General features: G+C 40.0%; 2 protein-coding genes across 4 annotated transcripts in view; one reads left to right on the plus strand and one right to left on the minus strand.

Annotated features, from left to right (window-relative positions):
• The window catches only part of dync2h1 (dynein cytoplasmic 2 heavy chain 1), a 62810-nt gene extending 54889 nt beyond the window's left edge, over window positions 1-7921 (minus strand). For all 3 annotated transcript variants that reach the window (XR_015102434.1, XM_086125237.1, XM_086125236.1), the window contains exons 1-18: window positions 7663-7921; window positions 6832-7017; window positions 5929-6244; window positions 4949-5067; window positions 4577-4721; window positions 4304-4449; window positions 4071-4157; window positions 3816-3950; window positions 3243-3356; window positions 3044-3155; window positions 2767-2891; window positions 1936-2111; window positions 1535-1730; window positions 1342-1437; window positions 1015-1176; window positions 789-887; window positions 531-670; window positions 219-447 (exon numbers count right to left, since the gene is read on the minus strand). Coding sequence is in view for 2 of the 3 variants with exons in the window: in XM_086125237.1 (XP_085981363.1) it covers window positions 219-447; window positions 531-670; window positions 789-887; window positions 1015-1176; window positions 1342-1437; window positions 1535-1730; window positions 1936-2111; window positions 2767-2891; window positions 3044-3155; window positions 3243-3356; window positions 3816-3950; window positions 4071-4157; window positions 4304-4449; window positions 4577-4721; window positions 4949-5067; window positions 5929-6244; window positions 6832-7017; window positions 7663-7665 (2586 nt within the window). In the remaining variant the exon portion in view is untranslated. The remainder of the gene's footprint in view (window positions 1-218; window positions 448-530; window positions 671-788; window positions 888-1014; window positions 1177-1341; window positions 1438-1534; window positions 1731-1935; window positions 2112-2766; window positions 2892-3043; window positions 3156-3242; window positions 3357-3815; window positions 3951-4070; window positions 4158-4303; window positions 4450-4576; window positions 4722-4948; window positions 5068-5928; window positions 6245-6831; window positions 7018-7662) is intronic.
• Window positions 7922-8575: 654 nt separating this feature from the next.
• On the plus strand, window positions 8576-15522 carry LOC147197125 (T-lymphocyte activation antigen CD80-like). Its single transcript, XM_086126411.1, has 8 exons — window positions 8576-8618; window positions 9152-9180; window positions 9384-9451; window positions 12644-12943; window positions 13081-13356; window positions 14087-14197; window positions 14340-14373; window positions 14868-15522. Exons 1-8 carry the CDS (start codon window positions 8616-8618, stop codon window positions 14887-14889), a joined length of 843 nt encoding a protein of 280 aa, XP_085982537.1. The 5' UTR covers window positions 8576-8615; the 3' UTR covers window positions 14890-15522.
• Window positions 15523-19377: the final 3855 nt, after the last annotated feature.

The following is a 19377-nucleotide window of genomic DNA, read 5'->3' on the forward strand; positions in this document are numbered from 1 at the left end:
ATTTTAAATGCAACCGTGTCAGAAAGGAGAAATGATATTGAACATAGAATAATGATGACTACATAAAAAAGGAAACAAAGAAGGGTCGGGCTTTCCCTTTCAAAAAAATAGATGAATAACTGCTGACAAAAAACATCCAACAGCCTGCATTTTTCACTTGGGAAAGTTTAAATTATTTAAATTGAAGTGATATGTTGTAAATTACGTTGTTCAGGCACCTTGTACTTGTGTAGAATAGCCTGCAGGCGGCTAAAGAGGTCCTCTGCCTTGTTGAAGATGGTGAGGAACCCAAAAGCATTCCTCTCAATCATAGCACCAAAGATAACCGGATCGCCCGGTGCACTGACTCCTTTGAATTGGTTCGGGATTGAAATGAACCTCTTCATCTCCCTGTAATAGCGTGCTCGTATCTCCTCAAATGGCGGTTGGAACTGCAACCGGCCCTGCCTGCTCGGAAAAAGGACACTGAAAATGTATTTTGTGAAATTGAAACGAGGGATAGTGGATGACAATAAAGACGTGGCATTCACTTGAAAGTAAGGTCAATATGTATTTCGGGTAGGTTCTTGTTCAGAGCTTCCAATCCGGTCTGATACTGGTGTTCAAGTGCCTTGTATAGCTGATGATTCCAGTGCTGCCGCCATGCCTGCATGTCATCAGACCTAAAGCCCTGAATATCAAAATACAAAGGTTATGTTTTCACTAAATACTTCAGCCTCAATCTAGCGCAACGATACATCGATTTCACAATAACAGACACACACACACACACACAAAACAATCATTACCTGGGCCTCCAGAGTGGCAAAACCAGTGCGGAGCTCCTGGAGGCCTTCTTTCCACCATTGTTGATGTCTCAGTAAGTCAATATTCATCAATGTCACCACCTTGGCAACACACATAAAAATGAACATAAAGCCAATTATGAGCTATTGTCCACAAATATTTACAATACACAACAAGAATGGGTCAAATTATTACCCAGGTGATACAAGCATAACGGTACGGTCCAACCTTGTCTGTGAAATCCGTGTGCCATTTGCGCAGCTTTCTGTTCTCAGTGGAGAGTTTCTCAGTGGCAGACTGCAATTTAGAGATGTAAACTTCCAGCTCTTTGGGATTGTTCCAAGTGATGTGCAGTTTACTGCCAGATTCTTTTGACTGAGAGCGAGGATTCTGTAAAGAGAAGAGAGATGTTACATGAGATGTTATCACATAATAATCACCATAACCATGACACAGTTAGAGAAACAATTATGCGGTGATTTGAGCATAAAAATAATCAACTTGCTCGTAATAAGGACAGTAGCATTTGTGTCATTGCCATGACACTGGGATTACCTTGATAACTTGCTCAAAAGCCAAAGCAAGCGTAAGCATCATTGGTCTCTGAGAAGGGATCATTTGCTGGTCAATGGTGTTGTAGAAGTTTGCCACCTATGCAACATAGCAAAGCTGTGTTATAAAGGTAAGCCCAATCGAAATGAAAAGAAGAAGAAAAAATAAGATCACGGAAGGAAAACTCGAAAGTCACCTGTTTGAGGACAATGGCCTGCCGATGGAACTTGTCTGCAGTATTGGCGGCCAGTTGGATCTTCGCAGGAATAGCAAAGCCCAGAGCAGCGAGCTGTCTGACCTCCCTGAGCAGACTGACCAATCTGTCAGAGTAATGGATCTTCAGCCTGCCATCTGCATGATCCAGTTCCATCACTCTGTCACTCGCCTGGAGACTAAAGTAACAAAGATTATGTGGAATATATGTTCAGTGTGTTCAAGGCTACGGACTGCCACTAAATGGTTTAAGTTTGGGGCTACTATGCTCCTAGTAAAAAAATGTTAGTCTGGAGCCCCGCGTGCAGAATTTTGTTATAAATCCGGTGTGCTTTTTTTTGTATGTTTTATGAATTATTTTACAAAAAGTTGACTATGTCTCACCTGAGTCCTGACTTGGAATCAGCCAGACTAGACAATAAATCTCTGGACCAGTCTTCAAACAGTTCCTGTTCATAAGCTCTCAAAACCTCCAGCGAGTCATCACAGAAATGCACAAACCCTTTGAACCCTGACAGATCTGACAGCAGAGCCTCGGCAATGCGGACACAGTCCTCCACCTAATGTAGGGTGGAAAGCACAAGCAAGCAGCAATCTACCACGTGTTTTAATATATTCATCAAAATGTATGCAGCACTGGGCAAAAAGTCCACCACTAACGCTCTAGTTTTAGTGACATTTTTCACAGCTGCATTTCAACATTGGACGACCTTAAAGTAGATCTAAGAATGACTTTACTTTGGATTGCATTCCATTGAGGTTTTAGAGTGGCGTGAAGATTTACATTGTTGTACAATTTGTTGGTCAAGTGTGTATTTCCTTAACTTTAGTTTTGCTTTTCGTTGTGTGTATCTTTTTAGACTTTTAGACCACAGATTTATGGCAATTTAAATGATTAAAAAAAAAAGAAAGATGTAAACACTGCAATAACCACAACAAAATAATACATACAGTGTATACTGTACAGTGGGCATCCGCTTATAGGTGAGTCACCTATTGCCTGATTTTTAGGGAGGAACATATCCCCCAGCGGTCTTTGTGTATTTTTGATGATTTACTCTTCATTCTTTTAAGTATTTATGTTCCCTGTATTCAGAGATGCAGAGGTTTCATAATTATGTACAATTTTAAGAGCATGGCTAAAGCAGAATAAAATGTGCAAAATTTGTCCTCGCAGACGACTGAACAGTTATGTGTATTCATTTATAAGGCTACCTTGTGAATGATGTGCTGGACCCAGATAATTCTATTGACCACATCAGAGAGGTTTCTCCCCATGAGTGGGCCAGCCTTCTCTCCTGGAGTTCCATGGCAGCGACTCTCAAAGTCTGTCTTCAACCCTATTAAAAGGGTTAAGAGACGAGTAACAAAATTAATGTGTTTCATTATAGAATCTAACATGTGATTTCTTCATCCTAGTTTTGAAAAAAGAGCGTTTCAAAATTGTGAGATAGCTTTGCTCATAAACTGACAGAAAGAAAGACAAATTCACCCTTGTTGTAGTCAAGAAGTCTTGCCAATAGAGTGTCTCTCTCAGACTGGAGCTCTTTTCTGATGGTCGGCCGCCTGATTAACTCCTTGTGTTTTTGAAACACCTGCAACAGCTACAGAGATAGCATGTACTTGTAGTGAGCATACATTAAAGTTAACCAAGAGTAGGGTGTACATTTTATTCGGAGCTGTTACACAACCTGTTGTGGGTTGTCTTGTACATCAGCGATGTAGCTCTTTAGTCTGACAGCCACCTCGCGCTCTGAAGGAGCCATGATGCGCTCAAACTGGGCCACTGCTGCCCTCCAAAGGGGCTACAAAAACACAAAAATTTTCGAATCAGGTAGACAAATTGCTCATCCTTCACTGATGTACAGCTAGAAGTCATTTTGGACACATCTGACAAATGTGCATGATCTGATGGGATGGAAGACAAGAGATGAAGCAAGAATCAAGAAAATGGTTTGATCAACACTGTCATATATGTATTACTTTAAATGCATCTTTATTATTGTGGGTGTAGTTTTTGACAAGAGCTGCTAATATTTAGGTCACATCTACAGGTGGCACTTTTGCTAAATCTCTTCTATTGGGACACATCCATCCATCCATTTTCCGAACCGCTTGATCCTCACTAGGGACGCGGGGGGTGCTGGAGCCTATCCTCTATTGGGACACAGAGGTTTACATAAAGAAGTGGCCAAAAAAAAAAACAGGCACATTGTCGGTGTTTAGGTAGGTTCACATGCACACAACCAGTCCAGTCAACTAACCTCAGTGTAGGGGTTGTACTGGAGAGGATTAAGGCCAGAGAAGGGTTCAAACACACAATCTGAAGTCAGAGCCTGCTGCTTTCCTCCCGGTAGCAAACGCAGCAGCTTTTCATGGAAAATCCGCAAAGACACCACCTGATGGAGAAAGTGCATTCCATACTCAACTAATCGAGAGAGGCTCTAAATAACAATGCGAGAAACATTCAAACAATACTCGTTACTCATGAAGTAGGTAGGTGGATTGATGCGGTATACCTCATCCAATCGTTTGCCAAGGCAATGTAGCATTTGCGGGCAGTGTTTGTTTCCCTTCCAGGGATGAGGAGCATGTCTCTTCCAGACCTGGCAATAACATTTTAGAAGGATTAAAAAAAAAAAAGCAGACATTGAGAATGGTCAATTGTTTTGAAAATATTTGTCAGTCAATCCAATGTTTTTTAAAACCATTTTATTAGTAGTTTTATTCACTATTTCAAACATTCTCGCACCTGTCCAGTTAGATGTTCACAAGCTGCAACCCAATGCTCACAGATAGCGAGCCCCGTTTTCCAGCTCTCCCTCACAGACACGAATGGCTGCTCAAAAATCTTTAGATCACTGAGCTTCTTCTGGACGTATCGTCCGAGGGCTCCACCTCAAAGATTTAAAAGAAATAAGACAAAAAAAAACCAAATTCCTTCAAACATGTTCCTTTAAAAAAGAAAAAAAAATCCCTTGAGTAGAAATTACTTAGTACGTGTCTTGTTGAGGCTAATTCTCACCAATAACGTCCATCAGTCGGACCATGCGTGTTTCTGGGTAAGGTTCGTAATCAAGCTGCCGCCAGACACCATCGAGTGTGTCTCTACTCTGCTCCACTAGATCCAGAACATCAGGCAAAGACAGGCCATCAAGACCACAATACTCCTGATGGAGACACATACACAAGGGTAGTTAACATGATTTTGTCTTGTTTTGATTAAAAGAATCACATTTATAAGCGAACATCTTCATTATTCATCCTTTTTTATTTTACCCACCAAGTCCAAGTGAATTGCTAACATTTACACACACACACACACACACACACACACACACACACACACACACACACACACACACAGTATATACAGTATAATGCTTTATATGCATACCTTCTCTACAAGGTTAAATTGTTCAGTGAAATATGCAGCCCTTTCTTTCACATTGGTCTTCTTTGCAGACTCTGCTACATCCGCCCAGTACAGGAACTCATCATTGGGTGTAAGAATACCTGCATAAGTTAGACAGGTATAAAACGTCACATGAATTATTGGAGAAAGTTGTGTGGTCATTTTTTTCAAATTAAAAAAAAAAAAAAGATACCAAGATACAATACAATACAATACATGCTGATTTATATTGCGCTTTCACAACAGCGGCAGCTGTAACAAAGCGCTTAACAAAACAGTTAACATAAAGTAAAGTAATAAACACAAAGATGTGTCATTTAAAAAATGAATGTTACCTATAACCTGTACAACAACATTTACCGGTATTTCTGGGATTTTCTTTTTCTTTTTCAGCGGGGAATGAAATAATAATAACTGAGATAACGAGGTTGCACAAGTGGGCACAGTTCGCTACAACTGAGATTTTGCTGATTAATTACATTCAAACTCATGTTAAATGGGAGTCCGCAGCACACACCTACAACCATTTGTGTGCCTCTGATTAACCCGAAATTAATTTCATCTGTTCTAGTAGGCTTTTTCAGCTGATCTACAAGCCTTCCCAGATATTTAGTTTTTCTTTCTAACAGAAGTCTGAAGTTACCAAACCTTCACTAACACCTTCTATTGATTATCCTGATTATTCCTTACAACTTCTAAGGCACCAGTTCCAGTTGAAGATAAACACCCCTAAAGCATGATGCTGCCATCACCAGGTTTTACTGTAGCTTTAGTGCTCTTTTGTGTTGCGTTTGTGCAAGTAACTTCTGGAATTATGTCCAAAAAGTCCAACCTTAAGCTCATTGGACTATAACAAAAGCTCTCAAACACATGTGGGAAAATGACAAAATCACACTACAACTGCAACTCACTGGACCCTGGACATTGACCCACACACAACTTAATGGTCTGTGTGCACATACCCAAAACATCTTCTTCCGAGTGTCCTCTTTTCAAGTCAGACGGTTGTGCTCCTGACTGGCGGACCACTGAGCCCAGACCCAGCTCCAACTCACTGAGTAAACTCGCAAGCTTGGGATCAAACACCGAACGCCAGTGTTCATCCTTCAGCAGCACAGGTGCAAAGACCCGTCTCACAGCCTGGTATAGAGTGTTAATAGGGGAGTCCAGCATGGATGATACGAGGATGCTCTGGTGGAGGTTCTCCACTGTGATCACTGTGGGGTAGAGCTTGAAGAACACCAACACTTTCTCTTGGCCAGCTTCCAATGCTTCGATCTGATGAAGGAAGAGGAATTCATTTAAAGGAGAAATGTGCTTGTAACTGCCTGTAGACAAATCCTTCTGTATTTAAAGTGCCTGCCTGAAGATAAAGTGTAAAATTAAACAAGCAATTAAATATTTACTCATCTGATAATTTCTGAAAATGTCTGTGAGTGAGCCATCTACGCCCCAATGTTACAAAGCAGTGGGACTCATTTATATAACAACATCCCTGATACCAAGTTTCTACCAATGCATGATCAACTAGAGTGGCTAAAGATCCAGAGCCACCAAACGCAGGTGACATGACAAGAGCTACACCGCCGAGTGACACGGAAAAGGAGACAGCCAAACATCAACCAGAAATTGCACTCAGTGCTGAGATTCAAGACTGCTGTTTCCCATACACCTGCTGGCAAGATGATGAGAGCTTGCCTGCTAGGCCTGTTGTGGCAAAGCTCAAGCTCTACCCCGTTGTCATGGTATCAAAAGCCAAACTCACTATTGGCCGAGTAGGATATGGCGTGGGATAAGGGATGACTCACCTGAGTAAGATGCTTTGATGTACTAAAAAAAATGTTGATAATTGAAGTTTGCGCTACCTTATTTGACAGGTGAAGATCACTTTCATGTCTGGTGATGGACAAGACAAATTGGTTCCCATCATCCAAGAAGTTGTTGAGTTCTGGGCTGTCATTCAGAAGGGATGGCGGCTTTAGTTCAAAGAAGTTTCCCGTAGTGGTAAGGATAAACTTTTTACGCCCATCGATTGGTTGCTGGGTCATCTCCTATATGAAACACGTACAGAAGGAGGTAGATGTTGAAATACACAACACACAATTTGAAAAATTACGTTAATGCTTTGGATAAACACATCGGATGTCATACACATTCGAATAAAATCGAATACAAAGGTGCCTTTGCAAAAATAATCATCAGTATTTTCAATACTATGTATTAATGTAGTTGCAATTCAAAGTGGCTTTATACAGCACGTAAAGTTAAATAGTAATATTCTATCCTTCATCCATCATGTAAGTGCATGTCCTCATTACATCATGTAAGTGCATGTCCTCATTAAAGTCACCGAGGAGCTGGAGCCGATTCCAGCTAACTTTGGACTAAAGGTGGAGTGCAACCTGGTTGCGACCGCGTTCTACATTGGTGGATTTGGCCGTCACGAGCGTGGAGGAGGCTAGCTGAGGACATTGGTACATGAGCATAACATTGTTTGTCCGTGTTCGTTCGTAGCAATTGATGATTTGATCGTTCACACCAACATTCATTAAATTGCATCGTTAAATTTAACAATCGTAGTGTGGGAAAGGGCGAATAACTTACACAGTATATACACGTCTGGTAAGAATAAACTTTACTGCATTTAACGAACATGCATACAAGTAGATGTATTATTAATTGGTTTCTTACATTACCATTAGAATGTTAACGGTGTTTTAGTCCAGCCCTGTAGTGACTTAAGAAGCTAGCTGTGGTTAGCACACTGCCTCAGTAAAAGGATCCTCCTCACGTCAGCAGATTAGCGATGGCGTTGGTTCATGGAGACAAACAACACTTCAATAGCCCTCAGCCACATACTACTTCTCTGCCTCCACAAATAAATCTGAATCCGTGGAGTGAAGCAGCGCAAACTGTTGCAGTTCGCTCCCTTGCTTCTCCAAGATAACACTTGCGTGGTTGCTACGAAACACCGAAACCTGAAGTCACGTGACCATGCTGTCCTGAAATCTTACGCATTTTACGTAAAACTACGTAACTTTGTGGCAAATTGGCAAATTTTCAGGTATTTTTGTGAAGACTTTGCCAATGTTGCGATATGCATAACGACGGTACACAATGAAGGCGTTTCTGTGTAAGAACAAGAACAATTCTTCATAAGGTGCTGAAAAGTAGTTACAGTCTTCACAAAAGACTAGGGAAATGTGATGGAAAATCTAGACAAATTATTTGAAAAATTGGGAAAAAAAGAGAAAAAACCCGTGAATATACAAATCCGCTAGTGTCGAACAGCAAATTTGCAGCCGTTGACTGTAGTTTTAAATTATAATATCAGAATCGACACTAGATAGCAGAGTTGTCCTTAAACTGGGTCTTATACTGCTCAATGTGAGTACTAGTCCAGTATTTCTTTGCGGTTTTGGAATGACATGCAGGACAAACATAGTACCTCAATAATATTAAAATTATGAGTGACTTTTGTTCTTTGTGAAAAAAAGAAGAAGCCACGCTTCTAATTTTTTTAGTGTGATTGAATGAGTCAACTTTCACCCGAACAAAGAGGAAGTTGTCACGTCACTCTCCTAGTTCCACACACTCCACATACTCACATGCATTTGCATTCAGTTACAGTTGCGAGGAAGACGCCAACATGGTAAGATATTATATTTCTTCTTTGCTTTGCCTTACCTCATTTTGTTTCTTTAGTTTATTTGTATTATGTAATAATCCTTATATTTGTAAACCAGTCCCCTTTACCATTGCAATGATGGAAAATAATGTTATTGGCCTGTGTGGAGTTTGCATGTTCTCCCCGTGCCTGCCTGGGGTTTCTCCGGGTACTCCGGTTTCCCCCCACATTCCAAAAACATGCATGGCAGGCTGATTGAACACTCTAAATTGTCCCTAGGTGTGAGTGTGAGCGCACATAGTTGTTCGTCAATGTGTGCCCTGCGATTGGCTCGCAACCAGTTCAGGGTGTCCCTGCCTACTGCCCGAAGACAGCTGGGATAAGCTCCAGCACGCCCCGCGACCTTCATGAGGATAAGCGGAAATGATTGGAAGAAAATATTTGGATGAATGGATAATAATGAAAACTTTCATATGTCTGCTGGAGTAACTGGGATTGTTGAGTCTCAAATGACTGTCGAAATCAGTTTTACAAGTTAAATATGCTCTTTTGAACAGATCTCGATTTGGGTTGCGCCACAATTTATGTAAGTATTACTTCCACAACTGTCCTGTTTGTATGTGAGTCATCAATATTCAATATTTTGGTATATTTGCAATTTGAAAAAGGTGCATATCTTAGCATGCTGTGGAGGTTTCTCAGTAGATGATAATATACACATGCTCTTGTTTCTTCTTGATAACTCGTGTGAAGACAAATATTAAGTGGGCTTTCATTCTCTCTTCTTAGAAAAACAAGTGTTCTACGGAGACTGTTGGCTTTAATTTTCACTGTAAGTTGGCCCTTGGCCCCCCAAGGTGAGTGCTTACTTCTGTTAACAACAAAAGAGAGTTTTAGAGCAATTTTATGCACTGTAATGTTGGAGGTTGAGGAATCCTTCAACCCCCAACAAGCTTTGTTCCAGTTGAGTGTTTGAGGAAAGAGAACCCTCTAATTTAAAGCGCCATCCTGTCGTGATCACACGATGAGAAAGAATCGTGACTGTTCACACGTTGCTGAAGCAATCCATACATTTGATATCATTGCTTTAAATGAATCCTGATATTATCAAGAAGTAACGATTAATTCAGTTGTTTTGTATTTAACACTCACATGTGATTATCCTTTTAGAGTCAAAATCAAAATCATGTTGAAAAGCTTTTGAAGTTTTAGTTTTAGGTTAGTTTATTTCTTATTTTAGTGTCATGCACAAATAAAAGGGCCCAGCCGACATTGGCTAAGAACACACAAAAACAAACAGACATCGACAAATATATCAAACAAAGAGAGTCCCCTGATGTAGCATCCAAGCACGTAACAGACACTCAGCCAAAAAAAAAAGGCTTGCACTTGAACCGATATTGCAGTCTTTCTTCCTCTGACATTGTAACAAATACACTGCCACATCCAACAATTTACAAAATAATTGTCTCCTCAAATCATAATACAGAGAGGACAATAAAACAAAAAATGCATTCCATTTTCAACATGACATAAACAATATGTCCGCTCCTCCTCTGGATTGGAATGGAAAGGTCGAGTTTCCAAACAGTATTGCGAAATACTTCAACAGTCAATTTAGTAAGCGCCTTACTGTCTTCCTTATTTGTAAATAAATTGCTATTTAGAGAACTAAATGGAAGGGGAAATGTAATATGAATAATATCACATATTTTTCAAAGTAATTTTCTCACAAATAATGTAACGATTACTCCAAAATAATCAATGCATCATTTTTAGGCTATCCAGTCATTATCCCAAATGACTTGGACAGCCTACACTCAAGTCAGTCACAGGGTGCATATAGACAAACAAGAATTCAAATGTATGGACAATTTAGATTTAAAAAATGAAGCTTAAATGCATGTATTTGAAATGTGAGAGGAGGAAACTCATTCAAGTAATCTTACATGTGAATTCCTCCCACTGCAGCTGAGATTCAAACCACAAATCCCATACTGTGATATGGATGTGCAAGAACAAAATAATATTTATTATAATAAATATAATGTGATCATGCCGCTATCCTCATGAAAATAAAGCGATTCTGATCATGGCTGAATTGGATAATGTGATCATGTTTTCTTTGTAAATGTGAGGATGCAGTGGTTCGGGAAAGTAGCGGTAATTCCAAATTTGAACTTTTGCATTAGGAGGAGAAGGCAGAGTTTCACATTCTAATCATGGCACAACATATCAGATTAGAGACAGAGAAAGACCAAATTAAGGGGAGCATCATTATCTCTGAAGAGGAAGAGAGAAGTGAAACCACGTCAATAGGAAGCTGACTACTGACATGGAAAAGAACAAATTGTCGGAAGAGGAAGTTTGAAAGATCACACAAACCCATAACCTTCAAATCCACATATTTTCCAAAGTGAAAAACAAAAAGCCATGACAAATGGTTTATTTGGATTTGAAATAAAACGTAAAATATATTTGTACTTAAAAAGTAAATAAAAATGAAAAATTTAAAATTAAATGTTTGTAGATTGCCAGTAGTTGTGTAGTTAGCGCCATTGGCCCCACCGTTCAGAGGTTGGGTACTCCAAAAGATGCACGTTACTTGCATTGAAGCATGTAGTGTGAATCGTCATTGGATGTGAATGTGAGTGTGAATGGTTATTCGTATGTGCCCTGCGACTGGGTCACAACCAGTGCGCAATGCTTCTCGTTCCAAACTAGCTGGGGTAGGCTTGAGCTCACCAGTGAACCCTCATGAAGATGGGCAGTGCAGGAAACGGGTGGATGCTTGTTTGTACTGTAGATGACCCCATTCGATCCCACTAGGCGTTCTCAGACTGTTTTAATCACTTTTAAGTTGTTTTGGAACCTAGGGGGGAAACAAAATGTTAAAAACGAAAAAGACATGGGCCTGTGTTTGGTACACAATAAATCTCGACTATTACCATGACTATGGATTCAATGTTACTCCTTTGTTTCCCCAGTGGGACACAATGGAGAAACCACATTAGCACTTTGCAGAGCACAGACCTCCACCCAATTTGGGAAAAAGAAACAAGATAAAATATCCTTTATTTGTCCCACACTGGGGAAATTTACAGTCTACAGCAGCAAGATTGTGGGTAGAAAGAAGAAAAACCACAGAGTGCCTTATTTCTGTCTGTATCTTGACGTAAGAAGATGGGCCCAAATCCGTATTTATTTATTTTTTTTTGGAGGGGGGGCCCTTTGTGAATCATACAGCAGAGAGAGAGAAGTGAAACCTTGAGTGCTGTATTTGTCTGTCCATTTGCTTTGATTACGTTCTATGAAAGATTACTAGACCAATGACATGCCACCATTTGGAGTTGCTGAAGTGTGAAGGCCAGTTTTCTATGCCGGTACACTTCTGAAATAACAAATTTGCCAAAACTTCCTTGACATATGATTAATGATTGACAACCTATCTTTATGAAGACACTGATTATGTTGATAGTTTCTCATAAGAATTATCATCAATTGTAGGAAACAGATAAATATCAATCTGCAACACTTAATTTATATAAATCTGTACAAATGATCACTACACTGGTTAGCTATATATTTATTATTTGTAGAACAAGCCCAGGGGCTACTCATGTGGTCCTTAAGGGCTGCCTGGCACCCACGGGCACCATGTTGATGGCCCCTGACACGAGCGGCTCGCTTCCACGGAGGCAAAATGGATTAAATTCCCATTCAATGATGTCTGAATGTGAGTTTTAAAAGGTTTCTGTATCTACAGCACATGTCCTCTGAAAAGAAAAAAAAACTTGACAGGCGACCAGTCCAGAATATAAAATAGATTTTTTTTTTTTTAAAGGGCTCAAATCCCTTCAATTTGGGATTTTGTATGAACACTGGGGTGATGGTAATGGTTCCACTGCGATCCAAAGTGTAAAAAGTGGCTTCCTTTTTCTGAATTGGCCTTATATCCACAGTTTAATGGAGCTACTTTGTGAAAACTTGCTCAATAGTTACTAAACTGGTTTCGCTCGAGGTAACGGTTAATTTTGCTTCTCTTGCAGAAAGTGTTGCTCAGATTCAACTCGGAGGTGAAGTTGGTAAGAATGTGACCATTCACTGTCCTGTGGACCAGCATAAGACGATCGAATTCTTCTACTTCCAAAGGGGCGGAGAATTTGTAAATGGCTTCCATAAATTGAAAAAGATACCAGAGAAATGGGAAAACACCAGAGTGGAAAACAACACTGCAACCGTCCAAATGATCAAACTGAATGCTTCGCATAGTGGAGACTATCAGTGTTACATCCAGTATAATGAAAGGCCAAATGTTTCTGTCACAGGCATACACCTCAGTGTCACAGGTACATTACATACATGTTCATATCTTAATTTGTGTGTGTGTGTGTGTGTGTGTGTGTGCGTGTGCGTGTGCGTGTGTTTAACTCATTGACAAATTAAGTTTCTAACAAGGCTACCCTTTTTTTTTGCACTCTGGCAGCCCACTACAGCAAACCTGCAGTCACAACGTTTTGTTCTGCACATCGCTGCCTGTTGACGTGTGCCTCACATGGAGGCTATCCGCACACCGAGTTGATGTGGAGTGTCGGGAACAGCAGTGGCCTGACATTGAAGGTTCTGAACGTGAGCGAGGAGAGCGATCCAAAAACATTGTTGTACAACATTTCCAGTACCGTGTCCTTCAACTGCTCTGATGGAGAAGAAACATTCATTAGTTGTTCCGTGGATGGTGGCACATCTGAGTCGTTGTCTGTCTGTGAGTAGTACATTCAACAGATTCAAAAATATAAAGTCATGAGAGTTTGTTGCCCCAAAGTCTGAGTTGACGTTTGAGAAGTGAGAAATGCGCTCTTGGTAACAGACCCTCTTGATTTGCACCGTTGTTTTCTAACCTTTATTGAGCTAAAGCACGTATTTACATGAGAAACATCAAACAATGTCATCTAGCGGAATCAAAAAATACAACTGCCTCATGAAGCAAATTTGAATCTTCATTTTTCCATTATGACATCATATACATCTTATACCAATGTTCAAAAAAATTCTGCCTGTTCAATTTTGATTGACACCGTCAGAGAAACATTCATTTCACCATGTGGTAATTAGTGTGGTTGTAGTTTGCAGGGGTGTAGAACCGTACTGAATCATAGTGAAAGAGGCATCTAATATTTAGATTCATGTACAGTATACCGTATGTACAAATGGAGTATGGAGTAGCAAAAAATTGGCAAAACGTTTGGTTAAGGTGTTTCAAAAACATTTTTAAAAATGTCAATGACTTTGGGGCTGCACGAGATAGATAGACAGTGTTGTGTTTTAAAACATTCTTTTTTCGACTTTTGTTACATTACTGAAATCAGCATTGCATGCTTGGTTCCTAAGTAGTTTGCCCCGAGAATGTTTTTGCTAACAGTGTACTGTGAATTATGGAGCCCCAGATATGACGTTTGAAAAAAAAAATACATATTATTTGTTCTCACCCACAGGCATTCCAAAGTATCACAATCCTAGTGTAAAAACAGCAATCTGTTCAGTAATGTTGTTCATCGCAACGATTCCATTGGTGCTGGTATGGAAATACATAAAACAGCAGAAAAGTAAGCAAAGTGTTAATAATACATACATGTATCACAATACAGAATGGCTGTTTAGACTTATTTCCTGACTGGACTATGAAGACAGGCCTACTTTGTACTGGGATATAATTTGAATTTGAATTGGGTCTTTTTCTTTTTATAGGTGCAGCAGTAACTAATGTAGCTGTAGATCCAAGGTAAGTTTAAATTTTGACTATTAACTGTCCATTAAAAAAAAGAAATGATCAGCATGTGGAACAGATACATATTTTATTGAAAAGCTATTCAGTTTGATAGTCATTCTACATTTAAACCCAAGAGCATGTTCCAAAATATTGGGTTGTGCTTGTATCATATTTTCCTGTACAGTATTTTTGTTTATGCTGCATTGCACCAGAATACAATTGTAATTTGTTTTGTTTTTTTAAATTCATGGCAGTTATTATTTGACTGGTTAGAAAAACGATAGATTGTAAAGTGTTAACATTTTCAATCTCATCGGAATTAAAAGTAAAATCTTAAATTATAATGTTTAGTACATTGCATATGCATACAATACAATACAATACATGCAGATTTATATAGCGCTTTCACAACAGCGACAGCTGTAACAAAGCGCTTCACAAAACAGTTAAGCATAGTTACCGTCATCTCTGAGTCTTTCTTTGTTTTCCCTTATATTTCCCTCCAGAGAAATAAAGGCCCTCAATTAAGGCCAAAGAGAAAAGACCCTGCAGTTGTGAACTGCTGAAGGATAAACCACTACCCTCAAAAACTCAAGAGAGTACAGTATAATTATGATTTTCCAAATATTTAGACAGCAGCTGCCTTGCTTTCTTTTAGATTTTGTGGATATTCACAATTCATATATATACTGTATATAATTTTTTTTTGTAAAAAAGATGTTTAAGTTTTAGTTGTCTGCCGCATTCTGTCTTGGTTCTGTGGGTAATCCAACCTGGTGCAATACCTTCAACCCGAACTTGTTTGTGGTAGGAGGTCGAGGACAGCGTCTTTTTATTTAAATGATGACAGCAAGGCCTGTTTTATAAGAAACTCTATTGAGTGGGATTTTATGATGATACTGTATGTGACTTTTTTCACATGTATTTTATTTTGTACTTCTACATGGTTCTATTTCAGATATGAAAATACTGTCTCCAAATTGCATGCAAGAAGTAAAGTAATGCATTAGTAAAGTAATATGTCGCCTCTTTCATGTATGTAATGAAACTGTTGTTTGATTTTAAGCAAATCAAAATATTATCCCATTCATCTTATGATGCAATGATGTTCTACTCTACTGCAAATTACAAGTGCAATAATAAACATTTGTTTGATGACTATACTCTTCCAATTAAATCGATTTGGAGCTTTTATATTTCAGCGCAGCTTCGTTTTGCGACTAAAGTCATTGAAAAAGAGCTGCATCATCTTCTCTGGCCAACAGATGTAGCAATGGCACCATTAATCGATCAAGTGAACGTTGTTGGAACACAACTACATCATATGCTCAGCCAAGTATGAGCAACCCAGCAAACGCAATAGGTTCAAATGAGCAAAGTTTATTTTAAATATCAATTTGCAGTACCTGGCAGGGGCAGCCATGATGGAATGGGATGAAAATGGTCATAAAAGGTTATGACTGGATGATGTAGTCAACATTTAATTCATGCTGTCATAATGTCAACTGTCAAATACTTACTCATATCTTAGTTTATCAAGTCTTTTTCTTGAATCTGCTCCCACTCTGAGGCATTTATCTTTCCCTAATACTGTGACAGATTGTTAGTCCTCCTTTCCATTCTGTGTTTACGTTGGGGAGAGGAGCAGCACCAGGTTGGTTGCGCTTCAGGAATGTAACCCCGAGGTCCCAACCCACCCATCCTTTGTCTTCTCTCCACATCTGTTCTCCTCTTCCATCTCTTTCCCCTCTGACACGGACTAATTTTCCTTCTCTCCTGACTTCCACTACTGTTTCTACTTTTACTTCATTTTTGGTGCTCTACTCCGCCTCCCTCGAATGATCTGGTCCTCCATCAATCTCCCCGTGTCACCACAAACATCTTCCTCTTCTTCTCCTCTACCCTCTCACCTTTCTTGGCTCCCTTTTATAATTCAGCATCGTACTTCCCGCCACCTCTGCACCACCCCAAATTTGTCTGTCTTCCTCCCCTCATGCCTCTGTTGTCTAACGAACAAACCAGTTGGACTTTCCTCTGCGGTGGCTGTTAGAGAAACACACAGCATGTCAGGCCGGGTTGAAACATAAACAGCAGTCTGTTGAAGAGGATATGAGGTGTTTCGGCTCAACATGAAATGGAGCTACTATTTTGGACACGGGAACATCTAAATGTACCACTCACTATTCAAAAACTATTGAATACATTCAAGAGGCAAACTCGCTTCACTTGAGGGAGTAAATCTAATAACTAGTCCACTTCAGACACTCAGACATTCACAATAACGGTCAGCACTGTTAGCTTCTTGAATAATGCTCTTTAGAAGACAGTGCAGGTATTTCGTTTAAGCTTCTTAGTAATTCTGAGGAATATAATAAGCAGGTTTCTGTCCTCCAGTGACACAGCAGCCTCTGTACTTCATCTTCCGTAAATGCATTTCTCACCAAGCAGTTTGTGACCTCTGCCACGCTATTTTGAAGGGGCCCGTACCAGAGAATTTATATTCGGAATATATTTCTTTTGTGCGGGGAACCAGTGCACAAGGCAATGATTGAAAGCAATTTAAGTGGATTGAGTCAGCATGATGAGGATTAGGCTGCTGGCATTCTGAGAATAATCCGAAACAACAGGATATTACAGTTGTGATTATAAGTTTTGTATGGCTGCAGAGTGAGAGAGTGTGTATGTAATGAGTGCAATGTCAAGCAAAGAGAAAAAGATATTTAGTCATAGTCATTCTAAAAATATATAAATGCATACACAATACATAGAGGAAACATTCGATGGGGAAAAAAGACCAATCATAAGTTTTGGCTTTGATTTGGAAACATACGGATACAGTAAAATGAACAGTTCAAAGTTTGAATGTTTGAAGGGTCAGCCTCATCGGTGGAAGTCCGGTGCTTCGAATCTTTCCAAGTCCAACTTTGACATTTCAAATATTTAAATCACCAGCTTTAAGCGATGAGCCCTGCAGAAGCACTTTCATCTGTTGAGCATTATGATCTGATAAGGTTGTAGCCAAACAGGAACAGGTAATAATGTTAGTGACATCAGAAAGATAGCAGTTCTTGAATATGTATTAAGCACATTGGAATAATAGGAAAAGTCCTTCATCCTGGGATTTCAGAGTCGCCAAGTGCATTCATACCTTGACTCAGTAAGATAGCAGATTCGACAAATTGGAATTCTTGGGGAGACAAGCGATCCAACAAAGCAGGCATGTCCAGCTCTGGCCGGGCCTGCAGGGCCACTGTCCTGCCTGTTTTCCATCTCTCCTGATTCAGATGATCAGCTCATCAGCCAGCTCTGAAGCGGCAATAAAACATTCAGGATTATTTGAATCAGGTGTGTTGCTCCTGGGAGAGCTGGAAACCAGGCAGGACAACACCCTACACCGAGGAGAATTTCATAACTAAGGTATGACTACGTTACTTTTTCAAGGCAACTGGCAACATTGGTTATGTGTATTAATGGTAGTACAGCAGGGCCTTTTGAACATTCTCTTTGTGAGTGGTGCTGACTGAAATAGCCTTTGTTTAATTGCTCAGTGGGGGAATTTGGACACTTTTGGAGCGAGATTTGACAGATTTACGAAGAAAGAGGGTTTAAGAGGCTGCAGGAATTCGGTTTGGGCTGTGTACACATGAGTAACATTAATTCGCTGGCGTCTCCTTAACAGCCGTTTTAGGTCAGGAATGTTACACGGCTGTTGCACCTAGCAGCTCCAAGTAAACCCTTCCGTGATGATAAGCAGCCATGGAGGAATTAACAGTCGTCTATAAAGAAACAACTTTTCAGGCAATTTTGACCAATTACTTTGTAAAAGAGCTTCCGGCGTATATGTTTGTCCTGTTTGATGAGCCGAATGTCAATCAGCACACTTTTATGTAATGGTGATACACTCAATGAGTTTTTGGCCAAGGCATTTTTTAACCTCGCTGGGACCCAATATCTTTAGTGTGTGAGTGTGTGAAATCTGACCAGACCTTGCCGGCATTTATTGAACTTCTTGAGATGTGACTTATTTCCCCTGCAGACATTACCCTGACATATATGTACATGCATGGATCCATCCAGCCGTTCATCAGTCCATCACCAGTGGCACTAAGACAGGTGATGAGAGTGAAACAGACTGTCTTCAGGGAGGATCGTGTGAGGGAACCCCAAGGGAGGAAGCGCTAGCAGGGGTTGCAATGACATGCCCACTTAGCTGCAGTTTGTTGATAGCGTCATGTTTCTGCGGAGGGCGAACATCAAAGGCCATCACAATTTGAAATGTATGTCGTGAGAGCCGATGACTGTAGCCTGTGCTGTCTCTGCTAAGCCGTTCCCCTATGCAGTGACCTTTTCTATGTTTCAACAAACAACAACCGAGTGAAAAGGTTTACGTCAAACAATTCCTGTTAACATGGAAACACTTGCGGAAATTACCTAAACTGCTGTCATGTTCATGCCAGGCCAATGGTTGGCCATAGCACTTAGAAACACGACACGGATACACGCTATTTGCCTTTCCTCCTGGGTCGAACAGAGCTCTGGACATCACGTTGCTGATCCCCACGTGCATTTGTTTACGCAGTCATGTTGGCAGGATAGTAGGAGTGGCAGGCGAAGGATTTACCATGGAGAGCAGTGATAAAATTCATTTTTCTCAGTCAATGTTCCATCCAAGTGAATTCACATCTCACTTTCATGAAAATGACATTCGATACATTGACAAGCTGGAAAGGTTGTACGTTAGGCTGTGGCAGTGTTACAAAGCCGCTTCAGACCTACTTTTATACCGCACGGTTTTAGGACGTATTTCTAGAAACGATTCTGTGTTTACAGGAAACTTTAAAAAAAAGAATAAGAAAAGTTTGGCTCTATATCCATCTGGACCGGGCCTAACTTTGGGGATAAATTGTTGGAATTCCACCCAAACACTCAGGCTACGGATGCATGAATGATGAAGCTTACTCATATAAAAGGCAAATCGTCTTCTAAAACAACCAGAACAGTCCAGTTGCGAGAAAT

This window comes from Hippocampus guttulatus, chromosome 12 (genome assembly GCF_054856545.1).
Source record: "Hippocampus guttulatus isolate MCC_2025c chromosome 12, RoL_Hgut_1.0, whole genome shotgun sequence".
Taxonomy (NCBI): Eukaryota; Metazoa; Chordata; class Actinopteri; order Syngnathiformes; family Syngnathidae; genus Hippocampus; species Hippocampus guttulatus.

Bases quoted from the DNA above. Each gene is read 5' to 3' on its own strand.
- LOC147197125 (XM_086126411.1), top strand. The intron at 9,181-9,383 runs GTAAGTATTACT...CTCTCTTCTTAG, and splicing joins TGGGTTGCGCCACAATTTAT to AAAAACAAGTGTTCTACGGA. The intron at 14,198-14,339 runs GTAAGCAAAGTG...TTCTTTTTATAG, and splicing joins ATACATAAAACAGCAGAAAA to GTGCAGCAGTAACTAATGTA.